General features: G+C 41.3%; 1 protein-coding gene across 3 annotated transcripts; it reads left to right on the top strand.

Annotated features, from left to right (window-relative positions):
* Positions 1-1,304: 1,304 nt before the first annotated feature.
* Positions 1,305-11,996, top strand: piga (phosphatidylinositol glycan anchor biosynthesis, class A). Of its 3 annotated transcripts, XM_085433699.1 has the most exons (8): positions 1,305-1,398; positions 2,568-3,050; positions 3,127-3,241; positions 3,320-3,397; positions 5,904-6,036; positions 6,376-6,508; positions 10,158-10,364; positions 11,405-11,996. In XM_085433699.1, exons 2-8 carry the CDS (start codon positions 2,604-2,606, stop codon positions 11,645-11,647), a joined length of 1,356 nt encoding a protein of 451 aa, XP_085289825.1. In that variant the 5' UTR covers positions 1,305-1,398; positions 2,568-2,603; the 3' UTR covers positions 11,648-11,996. The 3 variants fall into 3 exon arrangements, with proteins under 3 accessions (XP_085289825.1, XP_085289824.1, XP_085289826.1); XM_085433698.1 differs by having other exon boundaries at positions 3,127-3,397; XM_085433700.1 differs by lacking the exons at positions 10,158-10,364; positions 11,405-11,996 and adding an exon at positions 7,851-9,640 and having other exon boundaries at positions 3,127-3,397.
* Positions 11,997-12,019: the final 23 nt, after the last annotated feature.

Below are 12,019 nucleotides of genomic sequence, written 5' to 3'. Positions count from 1 at the left end.
TAGCCATGCAGCTCTGGTCCCTTTTTGGGAATTAGGTCAGCAGCCTTGAATCTGTGACTGCAGTCAGGACAGTATGCCAAAATTTGACGAATGGAGAAGTGTAATGAAATGTAAATGTGTGGCCCTTTTCTGCACCAAAAAGAAAATTATATCTAAAAAAAAAAAAGAGAGAGAGAGTAAAACAAACATTTTGTTCAGCAATAAAGTGTTTTTAAACTGCATGATTGGTAACTTTTATTTCCTTGTCAGATATTTCATTTCTCTTTAAAGAACCATGAACACTTGCACACCACATGCTTCAAGAAGAACACAGATCCTGTTTTTGCGTTGTTGTTGTTTTTTTGTCAAGTGTAGCACACTTTCAGTACTCCATCACATAAGAGTGATGCAAAACTGCAGTATCAACAAAAATGTTTTTGTTGTGACAAAGTAACAACATGCAGTAGATCTCTGCTGTAACTAATGTACAGTCATGCAACACAGGACATAATTTGAATGAAAAATGAAGTAAATAAAACCTCAGATATTACCTCAGTGTCATTTTTTATTGATTAAAAAATAAGCCAAATACAAAAGCATGTATATTAAATCAAGTACACACTATGATTCAAAAGATTGTATAGCCAGTTTTACTATTGTGGCTTTATCAGTCTTTCACATCACTGTGGAGAAATATTTGACCGTCTGTTTCCATTCACTGAGGTTTGCAGTCATTCATGTGTGACTCTTTTGAGGTTCTGCCACAGCCAGTGAGTCGAGATGAGGGCTGAACTTTCTACTGTGCCATTACAACATATTTATTCTTTTCTTTTTAAGCCACTCGTTACTAGATTTTTCCTGATTCTTCACATACCAACCTGGTTTTGGATCACTGCTTCAGTCTGTCATTTGTATCAGTGTTTTGTATTTCACAGAATTTTATATATTTAAGGAAAATATTGCAAAACCTTAATTGTAAAGGCTTAGTCTATAAACAGCCGTAATTTAAGTTACCAGTTGATAATGCTGTGGAATAAAAGTGTGTAAGTAAATCGTCCCCATTACTTCACTTTATTGTGTGACTTTAACAATATTAAAACAACAACAGCAACAAAGCACAAAAAACATGCATGGTGATAATTTCTGGATTTAGCATTCGCACTTAAAGACGTTTATAACAAGTAAGTATGAAAGAAAAACGAATCTTAACCTTTGGTTTTATTTTACTTGTAAAAAAAAACAAAACCCTCAAAGTTTAAATGTCACATATAGTTTCACTTCCTTGCAGCATACGTCAGCTACCACGTTCCCAGTGACGTAGAAAACACCAGGAAGTAACACAGGCGGCTAAGTGGCTAGCTCGGGGCTAGCATGTAGAAATGAAATCAAATCTGGAAAAAGACTGACTTTCCACCCACGGTAAGGCAGGTTGGACTGTGAAAGCGGTTCGCTGCGATGCTTGTTAAGGTTAAATGCGAAGAGGTGTTTGTCTCCATGACGTTTATACATAATGCGAACAAGTGTAAAGCCTAAATGCACTGGAGCTTAGAGGAGTTTGCTACCTCACATCAGCAAATCCGTTCAAGTGTTTTATTTCGGTTTGTGTTAATGGGTAGAAGTAGGGAACTTATAGACATGGCAGTACTCTCGGTTTGGGGTTGTCTGTGAGCTGATATCGAACCTCCACACACTGTGCAAACATGTATGTGATGATATGGATACAAGCCTATTCAGACTGCGCTGCAAAGGTTACTTTGGATGACAATGACCAAGGCAAAGGGTCAAAAGGTTTCTTCTTTATTCCTACTTTTTAAATGTTAAATAAAATTGAACATCTCTGCTACAAATCGGCTGCAAAGTTTTAATGTGCGGCTTTGTTGACACTGTCAGAGAGGTGTCGACGTGTAGTGGTGAGATTTTTGTGTGTTTCTAATAAAAACAATGGAATCACATTTCAGGACAGGTGGACCCAGCAAAGTTTTCTGCCCTTACAAGTGTTTCCAAGGTGCAGGTAGAAGAGGATAAAAACTCAAGAAGTTAAAGCCACAGCAACACTTGCAGGTCAAAGACCAGTGTCAGAATGCCCATATTACTTTAGGCTTTGAACGTACCATGATTTTTAAAAAAATTATAAATATCAGTAGACTATACAATAGAATGCTTATAAAAAATATATTATCAATTGACCCCTCTATCCGTTTTCTTAACAACTTATCCAATTCAAGGTCACAGGACGCTGGTGCCCTTCATTGAGTGAGAATCTGGGTGCTCATGTAATAATATATCTATCGCCCTTTTTTTGTTAATATATTACTTTATAATACTTTTTTTCACCAACAATTCAGCTGATTCAGGTCAAATATATTTACTTTGAAAAATGATTAGCTTAAAAAGTCACTGATGGGAAGCCTCTTTTTTTTCCCAGTATTTTTTTTAATTATTAATCCTTTATTTATCCAGGTAAAAATCTCATTGAGATTCAAATCTCCTTTCCAAGACTTGGCATCATGGCAGCAAAAGTCAAAACCCATACAACACATAATCCATTAGAATTATACTTATTGTTAACTATTAACTATTTCTTTCAGCACTGATCAAGTACAGAGACACTCAAGAAGCATACCATGGGTCAGCGCCGGAAAGTGGCAGCAGGGAATAACCCTTCATCTCAGAGAAACTCTGGAGTTTCTGCACAGGCTGCCAGGGTCCACAGCAGGAAGCACAACATCTGCATGGTGTCTGACTTTTTCTATCCAAACATGGGAGGAGTAGAAAGTCACATTTACCAACTCTCCCAGTGCCTGATTGAAAAGGGGCACAAGGTGGTAATTGTCACTCACGCCTACGGCAGGAGGAAGGGTGTCCGGTACCTGACCAATGGCCTGAAGGTATACTACCTGCCCCTGCAAGTGATGTACAACCAGTCCACAGCCACCACCTGCTTCCACAGTCTCCCGCTGATGCGCTGTGTGTTTGTCAGGGAGCGCATCACCGTCGTGCATGCACACAGCTCCTTTTCTGCCATGGCCCATGATGCATTGTTCCACGCTAAGACCATGGGTCTTAACACAGTAGGTGATTCAGGTAATTTCCCGTGTTTCTAACATGATGCTGTTTAAATCGCTAAAGAGTGTTTGTCATTTGCAGGTTTTCACTGACCACTCGCTCTTTGGCTTTGCTGACCTCAGCTCTGTCCTGACCAACAAGCTCCTGACTGTGTCGCTGTGTGACACCAACCACATTGTGTGTGTGTCCTACACAAGTAAGGAGAACACAGTTCTACGCGCAGCACTCGACCCAGAGATAGTGTCCGTTATTCCCAACGCTGTCGATCCTACAGACTTCACACCAGACCCCTCCCAGCGACAAGATGACAGGATCACAATTGTTGTCATCAGCCGTCTCGTCTATCGGAAAGGTACTGAGAAATTTGTTTTAGACGCTGTTGCATCTACTTGAAGCAGCAAGGTGCTATGCTGAATAGGTCACAGTCCTTTGTTCAGGCCCTCACCCTAAAACAAGTAAAAAACACATTTTTGCTATAAATTCAGTTAATTTTAGTTCGTTTTGTGAACACTCATTACAGTTTTAGTTAGTTTTCCTTTTTTTGTTTTTATTTTTATTTCCGTTAACGAAAATGTTTTTTCACTTCTAGTTTTCGTTATTTCGTTAGTTTTCGTTAACAATAATAACCTTGGAGCCACCCAACTTTATTTTTCAAGTAGCTTAAAACTTAGGATATCTTGGTATGGTGTGTAGTGTGTCCTTACATTTGAGGAAACTGGAGAAGTGGAGGACAAAAGAATAAGTGACAGTCTTTAAAAATCTGTCTACAGCAGATGAAGAGTACCTGAAAGTGATGTGCTTAAGAAACAGGAAAAAATCCAACAGATCTGATACAGTAAGAGAGAGATGCACCTGGACCATCAGCTGATCCATGTACCTACCATTCACTGAAAACTTATCAAAAATAATGTCAGTGGAAGAGTACCAAATTACACAAGAACTGGACTGCAAATGAGTGTCAGCAGCTCTTATGGGTGAAGGATCCAAATTTGACATTTTTAGTTAAAATCATTGTTATTATGTGTGAAGACGATCGTGGCTCAAGAGTTGGGAGGTCGCCTTGTTATCGGAAGGTTGCCGGTTCGAGCCCCGGCTTGGACAGTCTCGGTCGTTGTGTCCTTGGGCAAGACACTTCACCCATTGCCTACTGGTGGTGGTCAGAGGGCCCGGTGGCGCCAGTGTCCGGCAGCCTCGCCTCTGTCAGTGCGCCCCAGGGTGGCTGTGGCTACAATGTAGCTTACCATCACCAGTGTGTGAATGTGTGTGTGAATGGGTGGATGACTGGATATGTAAAGCGCTTTGGGGTCCTTAGGGACTAGTAAAGCGCTATATAAATACAGGCCATTTACCATTTACCAAGACGGGCAGGAGAGAGAAACAGTCATTTGTAAAACATGCTGGAAGCTCTGCTAGTTCAGGAAAAGCATCCCTGGAAAGAAAAATGTGCAATCAAACCTGGGCTTAAAGGGCACAGTATATGTAGCTCTGTTTCACTTAATAGTTTTAGAGCTACAGAAATAAAAATTCAAGTGGGGTTCCTCAAGGATCAGTTCTCGGTCCATTACTCTTTAATTCTTAGTGCTCCCACTTGGCACTTTCATAAAAAATCATAATACATCCTGTCAGTCTTGCATAGATGATACAGTTGCTCCTATCATTTACTTCTGTTCATAAACCAGTGAGCTTCGTTGATGACATTAACTTCTGGATTTCTCAAAATGTTTTAGAACTGAACAGAGACGAATCAGAATCAGGCTGCAGATGTGGCCGCGCCAAAAAGAAAACAGTGAAAGTATACACGTCAGGGACAAGGGGAGGAAAAAAAAGAGCTCTACTCAAACTGGGCTCCTTACTGGGAGACCAGTTTGAGGACAGTAAAAAAACACCAGCACAAAAAAGCACATGAATATTCACATCTTACACCATGTAAAAGGACGTGACATGCAACGGGGGAGGGTATGGGGTAAGGAATGATCCGGTGCAGACAGCAGTCGTCTTGTCCTGCAGTCGCTGGACAGACCTGCTGTCTACATCAGGTGGGTAGCAAGCATCTGGGGTGTCTGGAATGGTGTAGGGTAATGAGTGTACATCTGTGTCAGTGTACGTGTGTGTGTGTGTGTGTGTGTGTGTGCGTATCCTGTGTTCACCCGCTTAAGCAAAAGTCAACAGTCTAAACACAGTCCCGTCATCAGGGAAGAATTTGTTGTTCCGGAGCGGCATGAGTAAGCCAGATGGTTGTTTGGGTTAATGTGAACAACTGCATCCAATTTTAATGCAGAATTACCTGAAAAATCCTTTTATTGGTTCATAAAACTCACACTGGTTTGGCCTCCCAGTGCAATGAGTTACACTACACCTAGACCTCTCAGGTTATCAGGCGTAGATCTTTTAACTGTTCTCAGAAGAAGATCAAAGCATGCCAAGAAAACTTACCGTTACTGTAGATGTGTTCTTTGGAACAAGGTGCCTGCTGACCCAAGATGGCTTGCATCTGTGCCGACAAACAAAAGCACGGGCTTATTGTGTGTGTGTGTGTGTGTGTGTGTGTGTGTGTGTGTGTGTGTGTGTGTGTGTGTGTGTGTGTGTGTGTGTGTGTGTGTGTGTGTGTGTGTGTGTGTGTGAGAAACTTGGACTTTATCTCTTTGTAAAGTTTGTTGTTTTCACTGTCTTAAGACATTATAGACTTACTCTTATTTTGATGTATTTACCTTCTATGTTAAGAACCTCAAGGTTACATGTAATGAAATGTACTATGTAACTAAAATAGCCATTGCCTTTGCTTTCCATATGAAGTTCAGTAGAGAACTGCATCACTCTAATAGTGGAAGGAAGTCTTCACTTTCTTTCCTTCTTTGCAGGAATTGATCTTCTTGGTGGAATAATCCCGGAGCTTTGTCTCAAACATCCTTACCTCCACTTCCTGATTGGCGGAGAGGGACCAAAGAGAATTGTTCTGGAGGAAGTGAGGGAGAAATACCAACTACATGACAGGTACTGCTGGATGCGCTTATTTCCTGAGATAATGATGTCGGCATCTTTCAGGATCTATTAAAGCATGTCTAAGTATTTGTATATTAAATCGTGTCTGTGTTACAGCTTTAGTTTACTTTTCTTACCACAGGAGCAAATCTCATATAAAGAAACTTTCTGTAGTATATTAAAGAACCAACACTGTTATAGAATTTAATTAACTGGAATTTACTGCCATTGTTTTGTGTTTCCTTTACGTTTATTCAACACCTGGAAATGATTGTAGATTAGTAGATAAACCCAGGGTCAATCACTGGGTTCCTGAGTAAAGGTGCTACCACTGTGTTTTGATCTGCACAGGGTACGTCTGCTGGGCGCTCTGGAGCACAAAGATGTGCGTGGGGTTTTGGTTCAAGGCCACATCTTCCTCAACACGTCGCTCACTGAAGCGTTCTGCATGGCCATTGTGGAAGGAGCCAGCTGTGGACTGCAGGTTTGCTGCAGTTTCTGTTCCTCCAGCCATAAACCACGTTAAGTTCCACTGTGATGGGGTTAGCTGCTGTCTGACAGATCTGTCATTGATACACAAGGTCAATGATATGAAGTCCGGTAGCAGTGACTCTCGGTGTCAGGATTTCCTTATTTCACTTTAAGTGAAACAGCTTTTTTGAGATAAACACACCAAACATTTGAGAATATTTCTTTAATACAAATGGGAGAGGGCACATCTTGCTGCTACAAACATGCCACAACCTGAAGGATGGTTTAACCAGATTAGCTACATGATGTTATTAGATTGTGGGGGTAAACTTGTACATGCTTGTCATTACATGGTGCAATATTTCCCTCTAGCTTTATCATAGTATCAATTTTAACATCTTGTTTACTTACCATTTAGCGTGCCAATCTCTTAAGATAATGACATCTTCTGATGCACAACCAGTCATTTTATTGGAAACAGGCCAATATTTGACCTAAGTTGCCCCCAGTAGTCATCCGAGGGGCGACAGATCTAACACTGAATCTTTAGACCTTAAGCTCAGTTCATGTCACAAATCTAAGCAAAGAAAATGCAGATAAACTTTTAGTTTTTTATAGAATATATAATAATGTAATAATGAAAATTAGACTTTATCAAGACGAGGCACTTTCAGATCACAGAAGCAGCTCTGTGAAAGCCCATTCGGCCAAGCGGAGCCGGCACAACTCAGTTGAAGATGCTGAAGTGTTCTTGTGGCAGATTCGCCGTGGGCGTGTGCAGCTCATCTCATACCGCTGCTTAAAAAAAACTGAAGTACATGAGGGAGACGTGGGAGAGGGAGGATAGACCTTTATGTAAGAGCGGCAAATGCCAGACAGCAGCTAACCGCATCACAGTGGAACTTAATGTGGTTTATCGCTGGAGGAACAGAAACTGGAAATGTCATTCTTGTTATTTCGTGACGTTAGACCTACAGATGGAAAAAAGTAACCTGAGAATCCATGAGAGAATCCTCTTACCTCCAGGTTATTTCCAAAAGAAATTACATTGGGAGCTTAATTTCTTTTGGGATGAAAATGCCTTCGAGCTAACAAACAGGCCCGTTTGTTATTCTTTCCTACTAGAGGGAATCCTCAGGTTTCATAACTATGGGGAAAAAAACGGGGAAACACACGCAGGTGGCATTTAATAACGTAATTTCTTCTTACTTTCTTAGTCAGACTGTATGATGAGTTATACCCTTTTCTGCAGATTCTTACACAGATATGCGTACAGAGATTACACAAAAAATAATTGCTTATGGGAAGACGCAATGAGTAACCACTCTTTATCTGTGATTTATTGGGACACGTAGGTTGGACATAAAGTTGAACATAAGTTGAACTGTGCCATAACACAGGGCAAGAAAGGAGACAAGCACAATGCAGCAACTTATAGTGTAAAGTGTGAATGCTGTTGGAAGAAGAAGACCAGACACCAGCGAGGGAGGATAAGAAGGACAGACGCAACAACATTGTCATCCCCTATGTAGCCGGTGTATCAGAAAAACTCAGGAGAGTTTTCTCCAAGCATGACATCTCGGTGCATTTCAGACCCAGCAACACGCTCAGACAGAAACTGGTTCACCCGAAAGACAAAACGCCAAAACACAGACTTAACAATGTGGTGTATGCTGTACAGTGCAGCGAGGAATGCCCAGACCTCTACATTGGAGAGACCAAACAGCCACTTCACAAGCACATGGCACAACACAGAAGAGCCACCTCCACAGGACAAGACTCAGCAGTCCATCTGCATCTTAAGGATAAAGGACACTCTTTCGAGGATGCCAATGTTCACATTTTGGACAGAGAGGACAGATGGTTTGAAAGAGGAGTGAAAGAAGCCATCTATGTCCACTGTGAGCGACCATCTTTGAACAGAGGCGGGGGTTTACGACACCAACTCTCTGCCATCTATAATCCATCATCATCATCATCATCAACTTTATTTATAAAGCACTTTAAAACAACCACAGCTGACACAAAGTGCTGTACATTGGAACTGTAAAATAAAATTACATGAGATATAAATAAAAAACAAATAAAAGAAGAGTGAAATCATTAATTAAATAACTACTGCATTAAAAAAGAAACTAAGTCTCACTGAGGTTAAAAGCCAAGGAATAAAAGTGGGTTTTAAGACGTGATTTAAAAGTGGAGATCCCTTCCCAGACGCCTTAACGCCCACTCACATCCTGGGCCATCTGATCTCAGGAATTCGCATGATAAGGTGGGGCCAGGTTTCACAATGAACACACCCGAAACTCTGGCAGGGACCCACACCCAGTTTCACACCTTGGCTCAGGCGATTAGAGGATCATCAGGGGGTCCTTTTGTCCCTCTGTGGGGGGTTACTCCCACTAGGTTTATATCTGGGACTCTCCACCATTTGACCTTAGAACTGAAGAAGCCTCTCGGATGAGAGGTGAAACGTCTTCAAGCAACTTAAAGAAGTCCAGACGCTTTTCTTTGCAAGCTCCTTTGACTACGATGACCTGGATGACTGAGAACCTTCACAGACAATGCTGTTGGATGTGTATATTTACAAAAATACCTATATACACATTTATCTTTAACACCTTGAGCTCAATCAATAATTAATCTATCAATAAAAATGTTTTTAAAGACAATTCAGTTTGTAAACATGGAATTCTTTACTCTAACTTTATTTTGTTAGTAATATTCCAGTAAAGTGGAGTTTATTTGGGAAGCTTTTGGATGTTGATTGCTGTCATATAAACTTACCAGACACTTTATTAGGTACACCTCGCAGGTACAGGGTTAGACACTGTTTTGCCTTCAGAACTGCCTAAATTCTTCATGGCACAGAAATGGATGGTGGACGTGCAGCTGTCATGATAGCATCACACAGCTGGACATCCACAACGGGAACCTCCCTTTTCTTCAAATCTCAAAGCTCAGTCCACTTGAGCTAATTGTGATGTTCAAGAAACCAGTTCGAGATGATTTGAGCTTTGTGATACTGTGTGTTATCCTACTGGAAGCACCCATGATAAGGTGGGCATGCTGTGGTCATGAAGTAATTGACATGATTACCAACAGTACTCAGTTAAGATCAGTGCTCAGCTGGTCCTCAGGGGCCTGAAGTGTGCCAAGAAAATACCCCGACATTAGTCTGCACTGTTGATGCAAGGCAGGATAGAGGTTCTCTGACCTCTGACATCAACAAGGCATTTTCTCCCGGAGAACTCCAGAGCACGGAATATTTTCCTCTTTTTGGCTGATCAGATATTTGCTATAACAAGCAGCTGAACAGGTGTACCTAATAAAGTGGCTAGCATTTCATTTTCCATGACTCCTAATCTTTATAACTTTGTACATCTTTGACTGAAATTGTCACGTTACCATAGTGATATGAAAGTGGGTACACCCTGACATCACTGTTTGAGGTTCCAGGTACAGCAGAGCTTCCTTTTTCAGGTGTCCACAGAGCTGTGGTGCTAGTTTTAGCTTGAGGCCAAACACACACAGTGGAATTTTGCTAATAATCATTCCATGACATATTTTATACTTCAGGAAAACTTCTGTTTTTCTGTTCTCTCTTTTTTGCGTGTGTGTATGTGTTTGTCAGCATCTGTTTTTTGTCTCTGTTTTCTTAGGTGGTTAGCACTCGTGTGGGAGGCATTCCAGAGGTGTTACCTGAGGGTTTGATTACCCTGTGTGAACCCACCGTCCGTTCATTGTGCGCCGGTCTGGAAGCGGTCATCGCTCGGCAACGATTGGGCAACGTCCCGTCGCCTGCTTCCAATCACATGCGTGTGCGAAACCTCTACACCTGGAGGAATGTTGCGGAGAGGACCGAGAAAGTAGGTTCCCCAAAGACACCCACACTGGACCGTGTGCATGTAACAGCTTGTTTTACATTTTTGAAGAAAATGCTATCAAAGCATAACATTTTATTGTGGAAAATAAAAGACAGGTGTGCCCTTTCATCACAAGGACATTTTCATAAATTGAAAACAGCAACTACTCTGAATCTTGATCAGATAACTCATTGGACGACTGCACCATCAGATAAGGCGTCCAGATTACCAGACTTTGCGTAAACATGTTTTCTCTAAACATTTCCCACAGTATCTGATTTCCAAAAAACTCTCTCTCTTGCATCATGCTTAGAAACTTGTGAGGTAAGAGATAAAAAGCTGAGGCACATCAAATTTATCTTGAGTGTCCTTTTTTTCTTTAATTGTACAACATGCTCAAACACATCTAACCTGGAGACGAGCTTTGCTCATTCATTATTTCTTATGGTTATTTTTGTGCCGGTGCAACTACGCTACCAAATATGCTCTTGAAAGGTACAGGAAAACCCCTGCTGTATGCAAATTCCTGTATGAAACTCTCTCTCTTTCTCAAGCTTGACAGTCATGCAAGGCAGCTAGACCTGACAGTTGTGTTTAGTTTTTTGGTATTTTCTAAGTGCTTGGCATTGCTCCATGGCTCTGTTAAACAATGGCATACCTTTAAAAAAAAAAAAAGCTAGCAGTGTGTTAAAGTGCACTCTGAAGTCAATGTCAGTTTGTAAGCAGAGCCCGGCCTGTGAAACATCGCGGCACATTCAGGTACAACCTGTGAACTCTCAAAACTTGTATTCAAATAGCCAGAAATGTTTTTAACATACAGAAGTTTCTGCAATCAGCCATTTTTTCTTCTTCTTTCACAGCATTTTTAAAAAATAAACACAGCAAAACAACAACAACAAAAGTCTATATCAGTATTTAGAATTTCTAAAACAAATCCAAATCTAATCCTAAAAAATGTATTCCAGTTTATGTCTAGGTGGTGGTTTTTACATGTTTAACTACTGAAGGACACTCAGGTGATCAATGTGTTTTTTCCCTGTCAGGTGTACGACAGGGTGGTCGGAGAGGAAGTTCTTCCCCTGGACAGACGGTTACGGAGGCTGAGGGCTCACTGCGGCCCCGTCGCTGGCTCCATCTTTGCGTTTGTGGCCGTGCTGGACTTCCTCTTCCTGCTGCTCCTGCAGTGGCTGATGCCTGATGGGGTCATGGATCTCGCCGTCGACGCCACAGGCCCTCAGCGACAGTGGAGACAGGAAAAGAGCCATAAAAATGAGGCTTACTCCTGATGTGCCACAGAGAGCAACAGAAACAGAAAGTTGATGACAGTGACCTCTCAGCACCTCTGCCTCTCTTCAAACTGCTTATATAAGTTTCCTATGTGATCTTCATGGTGCGGGCTAACATTTTGTTTACATTTACTCACCAAAAGGGAGTTGGTGGAAGAGACTTTTTTAAATAACTGGAATTTGTTGCACACCTTGCGAATTTATAAGCACTTTTTGAAAATGTAAAGATGACATTGAACAGAGAGGGTAAAGGGCTGGCTGCTTGTAAGCTCACAGGGAAACAAAGCTACTGTAACTTATCGAGAGACCTCAAAGTTTGTTTTTTAAATAAAATCCACTGTTTTGTGAAGCGTGTCAGAGCATGTTTGAATG

This window comes from Copadichromis virginalis, linkage group LG16 (genome assembly GCF_057382275.1).
Source record: "Copadichromis virginalis isolate Kocher_CV1m ecotype Utaka linkage group LG16, C_Virginalis_male_GT1.1, whole genome shotgun sequence".
Classification (NCBI taxonomy): domain Eukaryota; kingdom Metazoa; phylum Chordata; class Actinopteri; order Cichliformes; family Cichlidae; genus Copadichromis; species Copadichromis virginalis.
Note: the sequence above shows the minus strand (reverse complement) of the source record. Positions and strands in the feature narration are given on the sequence as shown.

What these genes read in the sequence shown, in the direction of transcription:
- piga (XM_085433698.1), top strand. Translation starts at nt 2,604, where the DNA reads ATGGGTCAGCGCCGGAAAGTGGCAGCAGGGAATAACCCTTCATCTCAG. An exon ending in AGACCATGGGTCTTAACACA is followed by an intron (nt 3,051 to 3,126) that starts GTAGGTGATTCA and finishes TGTCATTTGCAG; the next exon opens with GTTTTCACTGACCACTCGCT. An exon ending in GAGCCAGCTGTGGACTGCAG is followed by an intron (nt 6,509 to 10,157) that starts GTTTGCTGCAGT and finishes CTGTTTTCTTAG; the next exon opens with GTGGTTAGCACTCGTGTGGG.